A 19,583-nucleotide genomic window follows, 5' to 3' on the forward strand; every position below is an offset into this window, starting at 1 on the left:
TTTTTCCTTTTTTCTCTCTCTCTCTTCCCTCTCCCCCCCAACAGCACTGTATCTATTCTCTGCTTCTAATTCATGAACTTACAGTGGGAGAAATAGGAAAGGAGCCGTTTCCCTATCCCCTGCCTTGTGTCTGTCAGTGATGTAGGTTGTAACACAACCGGGAAATGTATCTGTGGTTTTCCTTTTGCAATAATGCCTGGCAGCTCGTTCCCATTGACAGCCACCTGTCAGAGCTGTTGGTATGTTTCCAGCCTGCTGAGCTTCCTCCTAACTGTTAGTACAGCCTGGTTCCATGCTGCTGAAACATTTCTCAATGGGATTCTGTTAACTGCTGTAGCTGGCACTGTCTAGCACAGGCTAGGAAAGAAAGTAAGCTCTGTTCTTTCACAGGTCTCGTGATTTAACTTTGAAACTGAAATGTCTGTTGAGGCTGTCTCCTGCAGAAGAGAGGTTCTGAGACTTCTGTGTCACCTTGGTTGCCACTTGTTTGTAAATAAATGAGCAAAAGCATCTGACAGGTTAATGAGAAGCACCTTGGCATGTTGATCGCAGTAAATTGATGCTGTGCTTGAGCTTACCCTACCCTAGCATTTTGTTGTAAGTGGAAGCTCTGGGATAGCAAAATAAAGGCCACAATTTGTTGGCCTTAATGTGGTTGTGCATGTAGCAGCTTATACTGGTACAGTCCTCATTTTATTGCAGTGATCAAGTTGGGGCTCAGAGGTTTAATATCTAGGGAATGTCCCCACTTTATCCTGGAAGGTTGTTGGCTTTAGTTAATTTTAAATGCTGTTTTTGTTTTGTTTTTAATTAATTTTCAAGTAACAGTGGTAGTTTGAGGAACTTTGTCGTAAATTTTAGACTGTTCTCTGTGTTGGTGGGGGTGGATTTATTTCAATATGCAAGTGGAAAAAATGCAAAATACCTACATCTAGGTTATTTTTTTTTAAAGTGCATTAAGTTCATGAGAAGCTGCAGATGTAATGAGCATTCTAGTAACTTGGGCACAGGCATCAGAGGGAAGAGGTCTCTTTACAAAGTTTCTGTTTTGTTGTCCCTTCTGAAGCATGAAAATACTTAAAATCCCACTGTTAAAAACTTGATTCCTTTCTCTCTTGGTTGTGGTATACATATGTGTAATCCCCTTGACTCCTCTGCACTTAGAATGTGGAATACAAGGGGTAGAAGATGACTTATCTATGAGTACTCATCTTTTTATACCTTCTTGTAAAGTGACTTTTCTCACACTTCGGGCTGAAAGAAAGCCCACTGGCTTGCAGAGTTGGATGCAATATGATGATCTTCCATTTGAAGTTACAAAAGTTACGAAAGTCCTTGTCTGCACCATAGCTTTGTACTTAGAGAAATTCCTTAACGTTCACCGCAGTGTAAACCAAACATACACAGTGGCTGCAACATGGAATAGGGATTTATTTTCACTTGGTAACTTCAGCTGTACAGGCCATTCTTGGCTGTGCTTTGTCACAGTGCCAGCTGTCAGCTGCTGCATGTGTACCCTGAAGTGACAATTACCACGCTGCGTGTCACTCCTTTGAAATGCCTTTGTGAATGCTAATGAACATACCTTTGGCACATTGTTTATGTCCACTGAAGTAAGCTGCACATGGTGCACAGTCAGGCATACAGGTCCCTCAAGTAAGGATGAGGGTTTGTTTGTCTCCTGTAACTCCCATGCTCTAAGGACCACTCACCTGCAATATGCAGAAGGGCAGAATTCACGAAAGATCTAACTAGCACATGGAAGTTGGGAAGCAGCATGTTTATCAAATTAAACTGTAACATCAGTGAATTTTTCTTGAATGCCTTTATCTTTCTCTTTACAAAGAGAATTGCACGTGATCTGATTTTTTCTTTTTGACAGTTTCACATGGCTGTGACACAAAAGAGGGCAGGGAGTATTTGTAGTCAGGGAGCTGTACATCGAGTCTCAGGTGGCATATTTACATCAGGTTGACAATCTGTTGTTTTCAGCAGTCATCTCAGCTAAAGGTGTCTATTGCACATGGCTTTTGAGAGAGCAGGTTTGGGCTTGATCCAAGATGTACTGAGCATGTCAACATCCCAGCAATATCAGTGGTTTTGCTAGCACCCAACATCATTCTTCTGGATTAGGCACTTGTGAAGAGAGTAGGTGCCCCCTATCCATGTGGCAACTCTCATATTCTCTGCTTTGGTGTGTGGCTTGATGCTCACAAATGGAACCCTTGGCTAGCTCAGCTGCAGGACTGTTATTGGGTAAGTGTGTCTGTTTTGTCAGAAGCTGATGTCTATGCACTCCCAGCCCACCCCAAACATGGAGACAGTTATGGTAAAGTTGTGTTACCTTTCTGCTCACATCGTGGAGCCCAGCCGTAGCTGTCACAGAAAGAATGTATTTCATGCTGTGATTTCTGGTCCTCTGAGTCATAATCATTAATATTGTTATTGCCATTTCCAGTGCATTAGTGCAAAGTCATTCCCATGGGACTGAATCACGATGTCCGTGCGTGTCCTTGATGATGGGTTATGTCACCTCTTGATGCACTTCATGGATGGGCAGTCGGGCGGACTTGGGCCTTCCTACGTCTGTGGTCAGGACCCTCATTGCAGCTACAGCAGCTGTAACAGCAGCAGCTGCAAGCAATGATCATCAGCACGAGAACAGTTACTGGAAAGAGAAGGAAAAAGGGTATTACTTCATGACATAGGGGGAATCACTGGAGACTAATCCCATATCTCCTGCAGGCTGTCTGAGCAGCAGGATGAACAGAGTCAAGCGTCTTGGTGATTTTTACCTTATATTCCCAACTCTCTCCTTGTAAGTTCCTGCTCTCTTGTATTAGTCATCCATTGAATCTGGGCAAATGTCAGTGCATGTCAGGCCTTGGTAGGAGCTGTAGGTGTCAATAACCATGCTGATTGGCCAGCTGGCTGTTCATAAGGTTAAAGGAGCTAGGTACACTGACTTACCCACGGTGTGGACACTGAATTGGGGTTTTCCCCTTTGTCCACCCTAATTGTTTGTATATTTTGGTAGGCAAGACAATAACAATAAAAATATAGAATGTATTTATTTGTACATCACCGTCAGACCAAAAGATAGCTTTCTAGGCTGTGGCCCTAGAGCTCATCCACTGCACACACAAAACTACTGTCATTACTGGGTATTTTGAGCTCTTAAGAGCTGTGTACCAAACCATGCAAGAGCAAAGCTTTGTGGTGGATGCCCTATCCCTGAGGACATTCAAGGTCGGGCTGGACCACGCTCTGAGAACCCTAATGGAGCTGTAGATGTCCCTGTTCATTGCAGGGGAGTTTGTTCCATCCAAGTCAAACAATTCTATAATTCTGTGATAGCTTTACCTGCCTTATGGGCTGTTGTTTCAGAAATGACATGCAACAACTAAGCAGAGCTATGCACTGAAAAGGACAGAGATCAAATACTCCCCACAGTTATGTCAGAAGCAGCTAGAGAGGGTTTTGCTAATCAAACTGGCAGTTCCGTTTCTGAAGAGTAATGATATTTACCCTTGGACAAGAGTAGATATTTGTGATTGGATTGGCTGTACTCTTTCTTCTGTATTAAGCTTGAGGAAATAAATACTTCAAACACAGGGTTTTGTTTCACAAAGCAGTAGGCTGCCCTATTGTTACTGTACACCAGGATGTAGTGTAGAATAACTCTACATTAGTGTATTAGCAGATTGTTATTCTACACTGATGGTCAGGGTTGGAAGGGATACTTTAGGTTATCCCCAGTAGAGAAAGATGTCGTGTTTAATCCTGCAAAGCCCATAAGGAGCATGTGCATGCCTGCATTCAAGTCTGAAGAAGGGCTGCCAGATGTTCTGAGCTGTGGGGAATCAGCTGGCACTGTGAACAAAAAAGATCAGCAGGTGTGTCTGTTTCTGAATTCCAGCCCAGGGAGGAGTGTCCAGGCTGCACACACACCCTTCCTTCCAGCACTGAGGCTGGGAGAGAGCTGTACTCCGAGGAGGTGGGCCTGCCTCCCTTGCTGCTTGTTTCCCCATTGTTTAAACAAATTTTGTCTCCCACGCACAAACAGTCTCGTTTGTTCCTTCCATTCCATCCCCACACAGAGCATCAGGAGAGATTTTGCCATTAAGTGAGAAGAATAAATAGGCTCATCTGCAGCGTGCTGGCTTCCACTGAACTAAGCACAGCAATGACACTTAGGGTCTCAGACTCGTGGATTTTTCATGGCAGTGTGGTCCCCTGATGCCATTTGTTATAAGCTATCTCCCACGCATCAAAACACTGCAGCAACTCTGGGTTTGTTAAAATATCACTGTTTAAACTAATGCTAAACTAGAGGAGCCTTGAGGAAAGTTCTGCTGTTGCCTGTGATACACTGCATGTGTGTAGAGGTACACACAGAATACTAAAAAATGATCTAGCAATGAAATAGAGCCTCAGAAAGCAGCCTGGAAAACAACTCCAACAGTTCTGATCCATCAACAAAGACAGCAGAGCGAGCTGTTCCCATAGCAGAGACACTCTGACCCCCCTCCACCTCTGCCACTAAACTTACCAATAAACAGGAGCACCACACAGAAGGACACGATCTCCACAGGGTCAGCCTTGGGCAGTTTTTGGAGCTTAAGGAGAAGTTTCTCACCAATGGTTTGCATTTCCTTCAGAAAGGCTTCAGAAGACATTCTGGCACAACCTCTCCAGCCTTTGTGCTGTAGGAAGAAAACAAATAGAAATAAACCTTTTCACTGACTAATGCTAGGAAGCTGCCAGCCTTCTTATAGGGGTGTTGATCACAAGTAAAACAAGTTTATCTGGTCTCAGTCCTCATTCCCAGTAGCTAAGGTGGAGGACTATTAACTATCTGCGCATCCTGGCACTGTTCTCATTTCAGACTCTGGCTTTGAGGGAGCTTCTGACAGTTACACTGTTGTGCAAAGGTGAAATGGTGTTTCTTCTAAAAGGACACTTAACTTCAGCAGGCACAAAGTTGCTGCTCTTGCCTTCCACCTTCCAGAGTGGCTGCTCTTGCCTTCCACCCAACGAAAACAAGGTTTGCTTTGTAATTATGCTGACTTGTCTTTTCAGAAAGCAATGCATTGCAAGGTAGCTTGCGATGCTGTACTCCAGTAGTAAGTAGTTTTCAGCTGTGTGCTACGAGGAACACACAGTAGATCCCCTAGAAGTCTTCCTGCACTCCAGCTGTAGAAAACCCCTTCAAAAACGAAGGTGTTTGGCACAACAGCACCATTCGTAATGTTTTGTCACTGTTCCGTAAAACTGGTTGATATGAAGAGCTGAAGCCCACGTTCAGTGGGGAGAGCTGGATGCTTTTTAAGTCATTCCAGATGACTGCAAGTTTGGTATGGTAAGTTAAATGCAGCCCTTAGTTCTATTTTAATTTTTAAGCCACAGTCTGTTCTAGTGGAGCAGTATATAAATTGAACAGTGGGTGTCCTGTAAGCTGTAGCTATCTTAGAGGCCTCAGCTTCACCACCAATATTTGCTGTTCTTTTCCCCCTTGAGCAAAATTTTGGGAGGTATTAAAACAAACAAGCTTGCAGGAGAGCTATGGAAGTTAAACATCTTCCTTTAAATGCTGGAATAGCCGAGAATTTGCCTGAAACAAGCATTGGGACTTGCAGATTGATTATGGTTCTTATATCAAACAATGTCATTACATCAAAATATACTAGCTCCTGTGTATTGTAACAGTCAGCACTGTTTTATGGCACTTGTACGTTGCAATTTAATCTCCTAGTCTTGTTAATACAACAAAGTCAAAAGACCAGGACAGTACTTCCAGAATAAGGCAGCTACTTCACTGCTGCACGTCTGGTTTGGTTACTCAAACAAATGGATCCTTGGAGTTCAGTTTTTCTAAACACTGAGGACAGAGAGACCGTGGCTGTTTCTTTGCATGCTGGGCTTAAATACTTCAGTGCCAAATAAAATTACATTTTGTGTGTTTACGCAATCCAGAAAGGGTTTTCTTTGTTCTTTTAAATCCGAGCTAGGGAATAAAAATCGGAACCAGCTGGTTTCCAGGGGTTGGGGGTGGATGAAAAATCTACATCTACAGAAGGATCTCTGTGAAGCTTAGCAGAGGGAGGCGTTACTATGGGCTGCTGACCTGGCAGGTCACGATTGGGTCTAGAGCTAAATAGCGCATTCTGGATCATTGCCGTACTCCAAGTGAGCTGCTCCAGAAGTGGCTTCACGCAGCACTGTGAGATTCTATCAGCAAGTTTCCAGTTTTGCTTCCATTCCAAGAGATGGCAGTGGGGGCAGAGGTGAAGTGATTTGTGTTTTCTGCTCTTGGCTCTCAAAGAAAAACTTTAGAATAAATAAATGTAAGAAGACCGTTATTCCTGGCTCTAACATATTAAAATGTTTGCTCCCTTTGGGGCTGTTCCTGCCTGCCCAGAAGCTCTCCTAGTAAGGAGTGTGCTGTAACCTTTGGTATGGTGCTTTTGGGCTGCAACAGGAATAGCAAGTATGAGAACCGGGCTTCTGAAGTTTGGGTATACGATGGTTATGCAGCATAAAATTGGTCATTAGCACCGTAGAACTCCACGTGGAGTAACAGAGTATCTACACTAAAATGACAGGGACTTGTCATCTCTGGTGCTACCTGATCTGGAGCTACGTGAAGGACTTGTTCTAAAACTTGCAAGGAATGTTGCTTGTTTGGTTTGAACTTCTTCGGAGGGACAAAGTTTGAAATCAGTGGCACAGTCTGCACAAGGAAGCAAATGTTTTTCCACTCGACTGCACTGCTGAACTTGTGACTGCGCATTGGTTCCAAGGGCTCTCACAGCTTTGGGATTTCTACTTAAGTGTAGCAAAAGGGTAATTTATTTCTCAGAAAAAATAAGTAAAATAATACTAAAACTCGCGAAAAAGGCTAGTTATATCCATGTCTTCCATTCTCCTGCATGTAAAGACTTCAGTCAGGTTTAGCTTTGGTAGAAATCTTTTGTTCCAACTGATTTCAGCACGCACACTTTTACCCTAAAGCTTAGCATGAGGGCAGTGCTGGCTGTGTGATAAAATGTCCCATGCATCTGCCTTGTCCCCCTCATCTACAACACAGCAGTGATGACACTACTTACAGATTTCAGAGGGGAACTGTAAGAATTAATTCCTTTTTTTTCATGTTTCAAGTAAGCTCAGTTGCCAACAGCTGCAAAGACCAGGTAGTACAGATTTGATGGAAGCAGTAACTGTAGTGATTACTATTGAAATGGGCAAGTCTTGAGAGATTTGAAATCTAAGGTTCTAAGTCTTAATAGTTTACTTTCTAAGCCTGGACTGCTGTCCCATGACAATGATTCTGTGGGGCTTGGAGCAAGACTGAGTCTCTGCAAATTTTTTTTAATCTCAATTGGGAATCTCACTTTGCTCATTGCTGTTCCTTAGAAATGCATCCAGTGAGGATGGGAGCCCTCCAGAGCAGAGGGAACTCAACTGCAGGGGCAGCAAAGCCAGTGCTATGGACGAAATGCTGAGTGACCGGGGAGCAATGCAGTAAAGCCTCATCAGACAACTGTCATGAACTTTTTCTGCCATAACAGTAGCTGTAGATGATACAAAGTGAAGACAGGGAGTTGGATGACAAATTTGCATAGAAAAGGAAGTGAAGGCAGCACTGATGCCTTGTGACTGGCAGTTTGGAAGTTGGTGCTGCAGCGCTGTGGTTTCAGCTATTTCCTCTTCTGGCTGTCCGTTAAAAAATAGCTTGTCTACCCAGTGTTGACAGTGGGACTGGGTCATCCAGCTTCCCTGCCCTCCTCTGTGTTGCAGGGCCTGGTAGAGGAAGGAATAAAACAAACCTTTTAGTTTGGGTTTGGATTTGGGGGGGAAAAATAACAGAGCCAGAACTTGCCATATGCCTTGGATTGTTAGCTTTGGTTGAAAAGGGGGAGCACAATAATAATGCAGGAGGATGCCTGGTGTCTGCAGGTGTGCTGCAAGGATCAGATGAGCATTTAACACCAAGGAAACGTGTTCTATGTTTCGGGCATCTGTGGAGTTAGATTCCCAGAAAATGCTGCTATTTGTTTTTAATGCAGATTCATCTTGCTGATCCTACTGAACAAAGCTGCAAAAATTGCCCTAATAGCCTGAGATTATCTTTCTGAGCTATTTTAATGGACTTAAGCTGTATTGAAGCACTCACAGAAGCTGGTTGCTCTGCTTTTCTGAGATTAAGCCATTAAAAAGCCTCAATTTGGAGGCATTTCAGACAAAAGCTTTGGTCAGGTTTGGTGTTGTGAACTGGCTGTGTGTGGTAGCTTCCAGGCTTCAAGCAAGAAAAAACGCTTTGCATCAAAACTTTGTGAGCTTAGATCTACTGCAGAGGAGTAAGGCACCTTTCTGCTCATACCTGTGGTGGCATTGAGCAGCCTATTTCAGCACAAAGAACGTGAATTTCAGTTTGTGGTTTAGCCCCAGGACTGGAAGTTAGTAAATGCAGGCACTCTTCCGGACTTGCCGTGGATGCTTACTGGTTGTGTGACTTTGGGTAAGTCATCCCATCCCATGCCTTTGTTGCACAACTTCGTTTCTGTGAAGCTGCAGAGCATGTAACCACTATCAGGGGTTGGATTTGCTGTTTTTTGTGTGTCCATGTCTCCAAAATGTTCTGAAATATCTAGATGATAAGTCCCTAGTTTTGTTGCAGCTACACAAGGAATTACCTTTGCTTGCGATCTGCCTTGCAGTCATTGAGTCAGGGTGAGAGCAGATGAAAGCATGGCTGCGTAGCTGCTCCTTGCCAGTCCTGCTTCGTAGGGTTTTATTTCTCTTGGCATGACTTCCCAGTCCATTGGTTTTACTGTGCTCTCTGAAAAGCTTTGCTTGTATGGGTCTGTTGCTACAGTCATACAAAACTGACGAAGAAGCCATGGAGGCTTCAGTGGTGGTGGTGCCCTGAAGCCTCCAATGCCTGGAGTAGTAATGCAGCAAGGCCTGTGAAGGAGAGTTCAGTATCCTCCCCACAGTACTCACTGACCATGTCAGACCCTATGAAGTAGCACCTCCCTGATGTGCCTGAGAAGCAGAATGCCAGGGTAACATCCTTCATGTAGAGTTGTCATTTTTCCAAGGCTCTGGCTGTGAAGAAGCAAATACTTTGTGTTGTTCTTGGACAAGTCCAATAAGCTGGCTGAAACTGGATGAGTGTAGGAATGGGAAGCCTTTGTGGGCTGTGGTAGCTTATTGGGTAGGAAATCCTAGAAGGCAATCCCAGGCTCTCAGTGGAGCAGAAGGTGCTGAGCAGCTGGAGGAGAGACGCTTTCTGTTCTGCTTTAAAATAATTTCTGACTGTACTTAGCCACTTTCTTAAGAACATGAAGGCTTGGTAAGTTCCTAACCCCACCACCTTTGTTCTTGGTTCCTGAAACATGCTTTTGATTTCGTGTGGATAAGGTCTGCAGACTTCCTGTCCTAAAACAGGGTTGGTCTGCTTGTTGCTGTTAAAGTTTAGATGCATTTTGGCAGCACATGTAATGATTCTTGTCTGATTGTTTATTGTTCTAAGTATGTAATGTACTTCTGAGATGAAAAGGGTTATAGAAATGCAGCATTATTATTAGTGCATGGTTTTCTCTCATCATTGTTAGTGCAATGCTGTAGTTGACCAGCCATGTGAATCTTAGCTCTGGTTCACAGGCAAGCCCTTTTTTTTTCCTAAAACAGGAGTGAACAGAGCCAGACAGACCTATAATTCATTCCCAAACAGATGAAAATAGTTTCCAGTATCGAGAGAATTCAGCTTTTTAACAGCACACACCCAAACTGGTAAACTACAGCACCATGTCATGGGAGAAAAGCTTTAACTTTGTCAGTTGGTCAGGAAAAGAAGGCCACACATTCCTTCAGATCAGAAAGCAGCCCTGCCTGAATAGCCATTTGGCTGGGACACCCTGTCATCTCCACCACCCACTATTTGGAGACTGGTTTTGAGGCAGCAGCGTAAATGTTGCTTTCCTCCCCTCCAACCTAATATTAGACTAATATAAAAAGGCTCTGAGTTCCTTGCAGTAGCAGTTGGAGGAGGTGAGGTGCCCATGAGGGCACTGTGCTGGCTCTGTGAAGCACCGTGGTTTACTCCAGTCCATCCCACAAGCAAATCCCCATCACCCCACGATGCAGCTCCTCAGTGCCAGTCCCATGTTTAAGAAGTGGGGAAACGAAGGCACAGAGCCATCCAGTGAATGGAAAAGGTCAATTTTAAAAATAAAACAAGAGAACTTTTTATAGGCTGAAGGGTTGCTCATGCTTGAATCTAACCTGAAAGTCTCATCTAATATTAGCAAAACAATTTCCTAGGGCAGAAGTGACTGGATAGCTATGAATGCCGCTTCACAAATGTACTGAGATCTATGAGCAGTTTGGTGTTTGAGGTATGGCTCTGGCAATGGAAATCCCTTTCCAACCTGCTGTCAGCCACCCTGCTCTGCTCCCAGACAATGGCACACATTGTTGAGCTTTGGGAAATCTGCTTGTCCGCTCCCGGTGCGGCTGCTTGCTGCGTGGGCAGGCTGTGCTGGAGAGCTGCTGCTGCAGCCGGGATCTGCTCGCTCAAATGGTTCTGTTCTGTACCTCCAGAACTGCTTTTGCATTTCACTCGGGGTGAGAAGCCGTGTGCTGTGACAGCTGTAACACAAGCCATGTCCCGCTGCCTTTATCCAGACATGTGTTTCATATTGCTCCCCCCTCCCACATGTACACACTGCTGTGCTGGACGAGACCCCAGCCAAACCCGTTAAGGTTCTCTTTCACGAGGAGAACTTGGCCTGCTTCCCTCCTTCCCTCTCACTGCACATCTCTCCTTGCTCCTCCCCCTTCCTCCCCCCCCCCCCCCCAAACTTTGTTTTTCTCCTGCTGTGAAACCATCTCAGCTGCAACAAACAAGAGACCCTTCATTAGCGGGATGGAAACTTGCCTCCATCCCCTTTGAACCTCGGGCTAAGCTGGAGGCGTGTGGCTCCTAACCACCGGGTCTTCTCACGCAGGCATCTCCAATTCTGTGTCTTTGTACACAACCTGCCCTCCCTTCACCCTAATGGGAAGGAAAGAAGTGGAAATACCCGCTCCTTAACATTCCTCCATACAGGCACGTGTGAAATGGGGAAGGCATCTTCCTGGCGTTCTGCCCCTGTGCCTGTTGGTACGCAGCTGGCTGCCCCAGCACCCCTGGAAGAGGCTCAGCTCAGGTCTTCCAAGCACAGCAATCACTTTCAGGTGGCACAAAATGGGGTTTCTTTGCTCGGCCTCCTGCCAGCCCCTTCCTCTTCCCCGGCAGCAGGCAGGTGGCAGTGCAGGTTATGGGACACCCCTCTGTTCAACCACAGCTCACAGTGGTTTCTTTCTGCTTCCTCTCTCACTGCATTCGGACCTGTCAGTACTGTTGTTGTAAACCATATACCATGTATGTGTGTGTACGTTTCTGCTCAGAGCAGTGGCTTCCCATGCTGGTTTGATTGTAAACCACCAGCTGTGTTGGATACACACTGCTTCGAGTTTCTTCTTTTTTCTGAATTCTCTTGTTAGAAGCTGTGTAAAATCTTTCCATTTATTGCTATTGGACACAGATGCTTTCGTTGCACAGTGTGCTAGTTTCCCAAGCAGGGTTTGTTTTCTAAGCTCTCTATTTGCTTCAGGATTCGGGAGATAAAACTTGGCTCCAGCTGGGAGGAGCTCTGGAGCCACGCTGTGGCTGCACCCCCTGGTTTGACGTGTGCTCCCTGTGCTGGCAGCTGCTCCCCAGTGGCACATACACAGAGAAGCAGAGCGGTTCCCTCACCCAAACAGAGTCCTAATGCATCGAATCAGCCCTCCAGAGAATGCCCTGCAGTAGACCTGCTTATCAGCTAAGGTCACATTCCATAGCAGCAACAGAAAACCGAGCACACAGCCTTTCTAATCAACAAAAAAGTCGCTTACCCTGCTCTGACTGTAGGAGCAATGCAAGGCTGCAGGCTGAATCCTTTTGTTAGCAGTCTGGCTGCAGCACAGCTTTCTGGAATCCTACTACAAACTTTCCCCTCACCACCTTCGCAACTGAATGTCCCTTGCAAACAAACTTAAACCAGCGAGCTCTGTTCACAGGCTGGTTTTGCAGCTCACCCTAAAGAGCCCCACCAGCTCCAGCTACTTGCTAACCAGCTGAATGCGAAGGTGCTATGGTTGACCGAACACCAGCAATAGCCTTACCCCAGCCGTGCCACGAGCTCTCCTCCTCTTGTTTTCCTTCTGCCTTCTGAAACTTTCACGTCATCCCTCCCCTCATCCCGGCTCGGCGCTGGCTCTGCTCGCTCAGCACTGACAGCCAGCTGTTGTCTCTGCCTCCGTGTGCCGCCGGCTGTCGCGGAGCAGCACAGTTTTGGGTTACGTGTGTGCCAGGGCGGGCGGCCGTGGGGAGCCCTGCCTGCAGCCCCCGCCTCCAGGGCTCGCTTCTCCACATCCCTTCCGAGTGAGGTTTTCTCTTCTTCTCTTTTTATTGTGGAGTTTTCTGGAGCGGGGCTGAAGCCGATGCTCACCTTGCACAAGTTTGGGGGTGTGTTAAAGCAATTACCTTCGCTCTGCGCTGCTCAGTTTCCTTCCCAGTCCCAGGGGAAGGAACTTTTCTGACTGCAAGTTGCAGTGACAGTGCAGCACAGCGTGCTTGTGCTGGGGGTGAATATGCTTCATGCCCTTGGCCAACTCATTCACTTTCCCAATGCATTGGGCTTCTGATGGACTGGGGACAGCTGATGCCCACTGCCTTGGCTCCGGATTGCTGAAGTTCAGCTGCTGCTATAGAGCTACAGCCTTTCAGATAGGTGCAAAACAGTAATACTCCATCAACCACACCATTTGTCCTTCTTTTTCACAGAATCATAGAATCACCAGTGTTGGAAGGGACCCTTAAAGGTTGTCTGTTCTACCTCCCCTGCAGTGAATTTGGTAGAGCACATTAAATTGTTCAGCAACTGGCATCTGTGTAAATAATTTGGCCTTGTGTGATTTTTGTATGTTTCATACTGCTCTCTTTTCTTGGGTTTATTTCAAGACTTGCTGTATTTCTGGGGAGCTCTCAATGGGGCTGTGTACCCTCCTTTGGCTCCTATGAAGGAATGCTTTTTTCCTGACATGTTTTGGCATAGGCAAAGCTGCTTCTTGGATATGTGGCTTTGTGTCTTCTCGGACAGCTCACTCATTTCTACTAATGGTAGCAACAATTGTACTGTTTTACCTGATCTACCAAAGCAAGGAGTACAAAAAGGAGGCATGGTATAGGCATCCATAGAGCTGAGATAGCACTCTCCTGACACATATTGCCTCTGACAAAAATACATGAATAAACTTGGTTGTCATTTGCTCTTCATCTTATACCATGACATAAAACCTGGGTAGGATGTCTGAAATAAAATACTGATTTTACATTTCAGAGACCAGTAGAACCCTCCTGTAGAAGGGTAGGGGAGAAAACAACACAGTGTGTATTGGAAAGACTCAATCATTTCAGGACATGTGTAATAATGCAAGCTATCATTAACTGATGTAAATCAGCTCTCCATCTTTTGGGCATTTTTCAGGTGCTTATGAGATATGGGAAGTTTCCCCACCATGGCAACGTGTAGCCAACTGATTCAGAACCTTGTATTCAGTTACCCATTAACCCAATGGTTCCCCCAGCATCCATTTTGGTACCTCTTTTTGGCCTTTTGTGTCCACTTCTGGGACTGCAACTTCATTCTGCAACTGAATTTGAGTGACTCAACTCATGGCTATCATTGGGTCAGGTGAGGCTGTGACCCTGATTTGGGTGGTTTTGCATAAAGGAGGCAGATAGTGCAAGCTGAGCCTGACTTTACAAGGCTGGCAGTCTAGGAACTGAGAATCATAGTATTGTTGGGAGCTGGAAGGGGCCCTAAAGGCCATCTGGTGCCACCCCTGCCCTGAGCAGGGGCACCCACAGCTCCATCAGTGCTCACAGCCCATCCCTGCCCTTGGCTGTCTGCAGGGATGGGGCACCACCGCCTGTCTGGACAACCTGTGCCACTGCCTCACTGCCCACAGTGTAAAAACTTCCTTACTTCCAATCCTAATCTTTCCTCTTTTAGTTTGGAACCATTTCCCCTTGTCCTATCAGGACAGACCCTCCTAAAGGACCTTGAACCTCTCTAAATTCCAGTGACATCAGACTTGATCTCTGCTTCTCCAGAGGATTTCTTTGCAGGGTCTCTCCTTTTGCTTTAAGAGACAGGGGTACATGTGGATGTCTGTCCCCAGCATAAGCCTGGTGAGTTCTGTAGGAGTGGGAGAGACCTGACCACTCCTGTATGCCTCACTTAACTCTAATTCAGATCAGTGTGTGTTTGAGAGAGATGGGAAGTAATAAGAACACCCTCCTGGTTTTTTTGGGGGGGAACTGACAGCTCATTGATGCTATTATAGTCACATAGCACTGGCAGGACAGTCCACAGCAGCAGTTCTTTAGGAAAAGTAGAACTAGGGGATGTCCTGCACCTCCACAAGGCCAGTCTGAAGATAAGAACCAGTAGTTGGTGATGCCATCAGCAAAGCATCACACAAAAAGGAACCTTCTGTCCCTAATAGTGTAAAAAGAGTTCAACTAGAGGGCACACCGATACCCCTCCACGAAAAGGCTGAGTGTGTGCAAGGAGGCAGAACCCCGTGTTAACAATTTTAGGGAAAAGTATTGAATATGAATGTGCTATCCAGGAAAACCTTTACATATGTAACACAAGTAATGCGTATAAGCTGAAGATCTTTTGTGCCAGGCGTGCACATGAGGTGGAGAGATCCCCCGTGCATCTGACACTGTAACAAAGAACGCTTCTTAATGCCATGTTGATGTTGTGGACTTTCATTTGAACTGGAGTTTGTCTGGTAACAGCAGGACAGGCTGCACCAGCAGCTCTTTTGGAAAAGGAGAACAAGGGGATCAAATGAGTTGTGTCCGTCCCAATCCCCCCACCCCTCCCCAATATATGAAAGGAGCTCTTTCTTCGTGCTCAAGGCACCAGTGAGTCAGTGCCACTGATATAAAGGCAGCTTTGTGGGAGCCCTTTCTGGGCTTTGAGTCCCCAGCCCCTGCAGCACGTCACCACACTGCAGCCCTCACCTGAGCAGCACCAGCCCTGGGCACTGCAGCATACACTCATTTTCCTGCTTGGCAACTGTGAGCTGCTGCTTTCCTCGCTCATCTGCTTGGCCAGCTCACCAGCTCAGGGGAACTGATGGGAACAATGTGCCAGCTACCACTGCAGACCCTTCCAGGCCTTCTTTGTGCCATGTACACATGCACTTATGCTGGCCCAGAAGAATTCACGCAAGTTCACAAGCTGTGTTTGTTAGTCAGATTGCTGGCAAGCTCAGACTTGTTCTCAAAGGGTTTTAATAAGAATAAATGAAGTGTACACTCTTTCGGTTTTCCTCCCTGTCACTCAGTTTTTTGCACACAAAGTTGGTAAGCCAGCTGAGACACTCCTCAATACAGGAGCAAAATCTCCACTTTGATCTTCCTTGCAGTAAAATAATTCTCATGTTGCTGCTTGACTGCAGGATTTATCTCTAACTGCATGATTTTGTTTCTGTGTGTCTGGTGCTGGGATTTGGATTCAGATACCACGGCCACCTCTGCTGTGAAACCCAACTTTTGAAAAGCTCCTCTAAATTCTTCCAGCTTTCTGAAAACAAGTGGCTGCCCTGGTTCTTTTTCCTCTGGCAAAAACACTATCTTCACTCATTTAAATTAGGGAGTGTTCCAGAGGAGGAATGGCCTCCTGCCCATGTTGCTAATGATTGTATATCTGTTACTGACCTTTTTTTACATGTCCCAAAGCACTGATGTCTGCCAAAAATCTTTGAAGATTGCTGGAAGAAGGATCTAATTGTCTTCAAATGGCTAGTTTGCTAAAGCTGGTAGAGCTTGTGCAATGTGTGAGCACATGGACGTACATGTAGGACTCTCCCCAGACTGGCCACTGATCATAGAGTCATGGAACAGTTTGAGCTGGAAGGGACCCTTAAAAGTAATCTGGTCCCACCCCCTACAATGAGCAGAGACACCCACAGCTCCATCAGTGCTCAGAGCCCTGACCTCAGGTGTCTGCAAGGATTGGTCATCCACCACCTCTCTGTGCAACCTGTGCCATTGATTGAAATCTGTGTCATCTTCTGATGGCAGATATTTGGCCAATGACGCAGAATTAAGAACTGCATATTCCATCCATTCCACCTTTTGTGGATCTCGAAGATCTGAAATCATTTATCAGAACAGATTGACACCAGTTTGTTTTACATGTGGGGAAGCGAAGGCACAGAATCCATAAGCAAAATACCAGGCACAGAAGTCCAGTTTCCTGCTAGTATAGACTTCTCTTTAAAAAAAAAAAACACCCAAATCTTTATCACATGACAACTTGCATTTGAAGGGTGGAGTTCTTCAGTGGAAATAATCCCCAGATCCTTTTTCCTTTTGTCTCCTAGGTGTCGTCACGCTGCCATCGCAAAGTACTTTGGCGATGTCACTCCACCTTGCAATAAGTGCTGTGATTACTGCAAGAACCCAGAGGCAGTGAAAAGGCAGCTGGAGGCACTGGAGCGCTGCAGCAACAACTGGAGCAAAACTTGCATTGGGCCCACAGGATCCTCGTGGGACTGCTATGACCCAGAGCTGTACGAAGGGGGAAGGAGAGGCTGCAGAGGTTTTAGCAGGTCTGTACTTGGTAGCTCAAGTCCAGTTCTTAGGAGCTATCAGAGAGAAGGGAGCATCTCCCAGCTGCAGGCCCAATCACTCCTGTTTTCACCACATGTTTCGGTGTGATGGCAGTTTCCTGTAACTTCCTGGCAGCAGGAGCTGGAATTTCATTTTCCACACACTTTGGCAGCCCCGGATCAGATTCATATCCCAGAGAGCCAAAAGCTGTTTTGAGTGACCTAAGCATTGCCTTGCAGAAGGTAATTGGTTCAAGAGACTAGCCTGACATTTGTGAAAGGAGCAAATGGGCACAGCTCTGTTTGGAGTCACAAGGTTTAGAATGTTTAAATTGAGACCAGCATGACAGCAAAGTATGACATGATCCAGAACTCATTCTTGGCTTAGTGCTGCTGTCTTTGGGCAAGCAGTCTGGGGCACCAGTGACAGGACTTAGTCATCACTGGATATGATAGACTGCCAGCATCAAATTCTTCTGCTGATTGCTAGATTTTAGTGTTTCCATTGGGCTGACAGCAAAAAGAAGATGTGCAGCTGGAAACATGATTTATTCTGTAAAAAGCTTGGAAGTGTGGAGATGTTCTCCTTGTTCTCCTTGTTCTTTGGCTGGGTTGCAGCCATTGTGCTGCTCTGCCATGATGCAAGCTTTCCCATTTGCATTGCCCATGAAAGTCTGCCAGGATGCACAGTGCTGTCGGCTGGCTCAGCCCTCTGCTTTTCCTTAAACAGCTTCAGACTGCTGCCCTCGTTCTTCAGGCACTTCCAGCTGAGACAGACAAAACTGGTGTACTTGTGACCTAAGCCTGTGTTTGATCTCAGGACCTGAGAGGCACTGCTGAGGAGTGGATGCTACACCCTTCTTGCCAGCTAAGCTCCATGGGCAGTAATAACTGATAGATGGAGTACATGACCCAAAGCAGTAACTGCTCAGCCCTGTGGCAGGGGATGTCAGAGCTTTTGAAATGGAGTCCTCCATTCTCAGAGCACTACTTATCTGCTCCTATTTCATGAAATTAATAAATCCCATGAACGCTATGGTCCGTGTTGTCAGATGGTGGCAAAACTAAAAGCTAAGAACGGCTCATTCAGAAAGGCTCTGAAATGCATCTTCTCTGTAAGCCCTGGGATGATCCAGGCCTGTGCCCCCATTAATGCTACATCTACAGAAATGTTTGTGCCTCTTGTTTTATTTCCTTGTCCAGCTATGATGAAGAAAGCAGTGGGAATGGGGATGAAGCCAGTGAAGAGAGTCGGAAACGGGAGTGGGACAATTTCTACAAGAAGCAGATGAGCCTGCGCAGAGTGAGTTGGTGTAGCTTTGTGAGAGATTCACGGGTGGTTTGGTACAGTCTTTATGCTGGGTGCTTGTCTTATAGATATAAAGGCGTTCTGGCAGTAAATGAAAGTAAATTATTGCATTGTGCTGTTGCTTGTTCTTTTTTTTACTGATTACCTCTGCATTTGTGACATTCTCCATATGCTGGGCCAATCTCATAATGTGAAGAAGTCCAGCTTGCCTCTCTGCAGTGCTTATCAAGAGGATCCTGTTGCCTTTAGCAACTCTGATAGGAGTAGAAACAGATTTCCCTATTCACCCTCTTGCATATTCCTATAGCAAAGACTAACTTTTGGCTTTGATTCTCATCTTTTGTCCTTCTCCCTGTTTTGCTGCCTTTTCAGCACCTTTGTAACTTCAACATTATTTTTCCATGCTACAGGGGGATAAAAATTTGTCTTTCATGTTTCTAGACCTACATGTGTGTTGCAGGAATGGAAATGTTTCACTGATCCCTTTTTTTTTCCTTCCAGGGCAAAGAACCAGAAAAAGAAGATTTTGTTCCTCCAAGTAAATATTTTTTTATTTATAGTGGGTTCTCCTTGGGAAAAGGAAGCCTTGTATTTTGCAGCTGCACATAGTTTATGTAGCATCAGCACTGGGGGTATCAATCCCTAGGCACAGGGGTTGGGCTTTTGGCTGTGAAAGTTTGGCTGGAGGCGGAGAATCAGAGTTTAGCTTTGGTTGGGGTGAAGATATGGAATGCATCTTCCTGAACTTTCCTAAAAGAGACAAAAAGAAGGCATGTTCTCTAAGCTGACCTTTTAGGCTATTTGTAAGTGTTTATGCAGAAGTATTGAGTTGGACTACAAGGCAACTTTTGAAAGACTTTGCCATTTGTATCTGTGACACTTGGAACCCTGTCTAACGACCCAGGTCTTACACTATTGTCAATGAGTACCTGGTGGCTCATGTTGCTCAGCTTCTCTAGTTTTGGTTGTTTTTTTCTTCCTGAGAGCTGGGGTGCCTTGAGCTGGGGTGACTGTAGTGGTTCTTGGCATCGCTGTGTAAGAAGGAACAGGCCAAGCAGTGCTGAATTGGCCTCCTTGTGAAAGCTGTGGTGCTCTTCGTCAGCTCCAGCCCTCCTACAATGCCTTTTCTAAATGTCTCTCGTGTGGCAGGTGCAGACTGCCCCTTGAAGGATGCCTTCAGCAGAAGAATCTCTAAGCTGACAGTGAAGGTAAGAAAGGCAGTTTAACATTCGGTCTTGCTGATTTGCAAAGGAGAACAAAGATTCTGCCTTCCCTGTTCTTAACTCCTTCAGGGACAGAAGTCCTAGAGGCACTGTGATTTCTGTACATGTCTGAGAATCCTGTGTTTCCTAGGGACGGGAACACTGCTTGAAGATACTGGAAGAAGCTTTGAGTGCCAACCAAGAGGTTCCAACAGCAGTAGGAAAATGGTACGAGATGAAAGAAAAGGGATAGTGTACTGAGTCCCTTTACATAGGGCTTACTCTTCCGCAAGCAACATTACTGCTCTCAGGGAATGCCTTTTTATTTGATCTAAGGATGTAGC

At 45.7% G+C, this 19,583-nt stretch overlaps 2 protein-coding genes across 5 annotated transcripts in view; one reads left to right on the forward strand and one right to left on the reverse strand.

The window, feature by feature from the left end:
- The window catches only part of RECQL5 (RecQ like helicase 5), a 37,152-nt gene that overhangs the window by 12,246 nt on the left and 5,323 nt on the right, over window positions 1-19,583 (forward strand). For all 3 annotated transcript variants that reach the window (XM_042833271.1, XM_042833272.1, XM_042833273.1), the window contains exons 9-13: window positions 16,501-16,728; window positions 17,932-18,031; window positions 18,539-18,575; window positions 19,187-19,245; window positions 19,391-19,467. In XM_042833271.1, coding sequence (XP_042689205.1) covers window positions 16,501-16,728; window positions 17,932-18,031; window positions 18,539-18,575; window positions 19,187-19,245; window positions 19,391-19,467 — 501 coding nt within the window. The remainder of the gene's footprint in view (window positions 1-16,500; window positions 16,729-17,931; window positions 18,032-18,538; window positions 18,576-19,186; window positions 19,246-19,390; window positions 19,468-19,583) is intronic.
- SMIM5 (small integral membrane protein 5) lies at window positions 230-12,269 on the reverse strand. Of its 2 annotated transcripts, XR_006171198.1 has the most exons (4): window positions 12,217-12,269; window positions 4,553-4,706; window positions 2,345-2,668; window positions 230-1,712 (listed from the first exon to the last, which is right to left on the reverse strand). XR_006171198.1 is itself a non-coding variant. In XM_042833276.1 (3 exons), exons 2-3 carry the CDS (start codon window positions 4,677-4,679, stop codon window positions 2,547-2,549), a joined length of 249 nt encoding a protein of 82 aa, XP_042689210.1. In that variant the 5' UTR covers window positions 4,680-4,706; window positions 12,217-12,269; the 3' UTR covers window positions 230-2,546. The 2 variants fall into 2 exon arrangements, 1 of the variants encoding a protein (XP_042689210.1); XM_042833276.1 differs by having other exon boundaries at window positions 230-2,668.

The sequence above is a fragment of the Centrocercus urophasianus genome, unplaced genomic scaffold, assembly GCF_019232065.1.
Source record: "Centrocercus urophasianus isolate 14NV4802_14NV808 unplaced genomic scaffold, USGS_Curo_1.0 seq_41, whole genome shotgun sequence".
Taxonomy (NCBI): Eukaryota; Metazoa; Chordata; class Aves; order Galliformes; family Phasianidae; genus Centrocercus; species Centrocercus urophasianus.

Bases quoted from the DNA above. Each gene is read 5' to 3' on its own strand.
- SMIM5 (XM_042833276.1), bottom strand. From the start codon at position 4,679: ATGTCTTCTGAAGCCTTTCTGAAGGAAATGCAAACCATTGGTGAGAAA. The intron at 2,669-4,552 runs GTAAGTTTAGTG...TTCTCTTTCCAG, and splicing joins TGTGGTGCTCCTGTTTATTG to TAACTGTTCTCGTGCTGATG.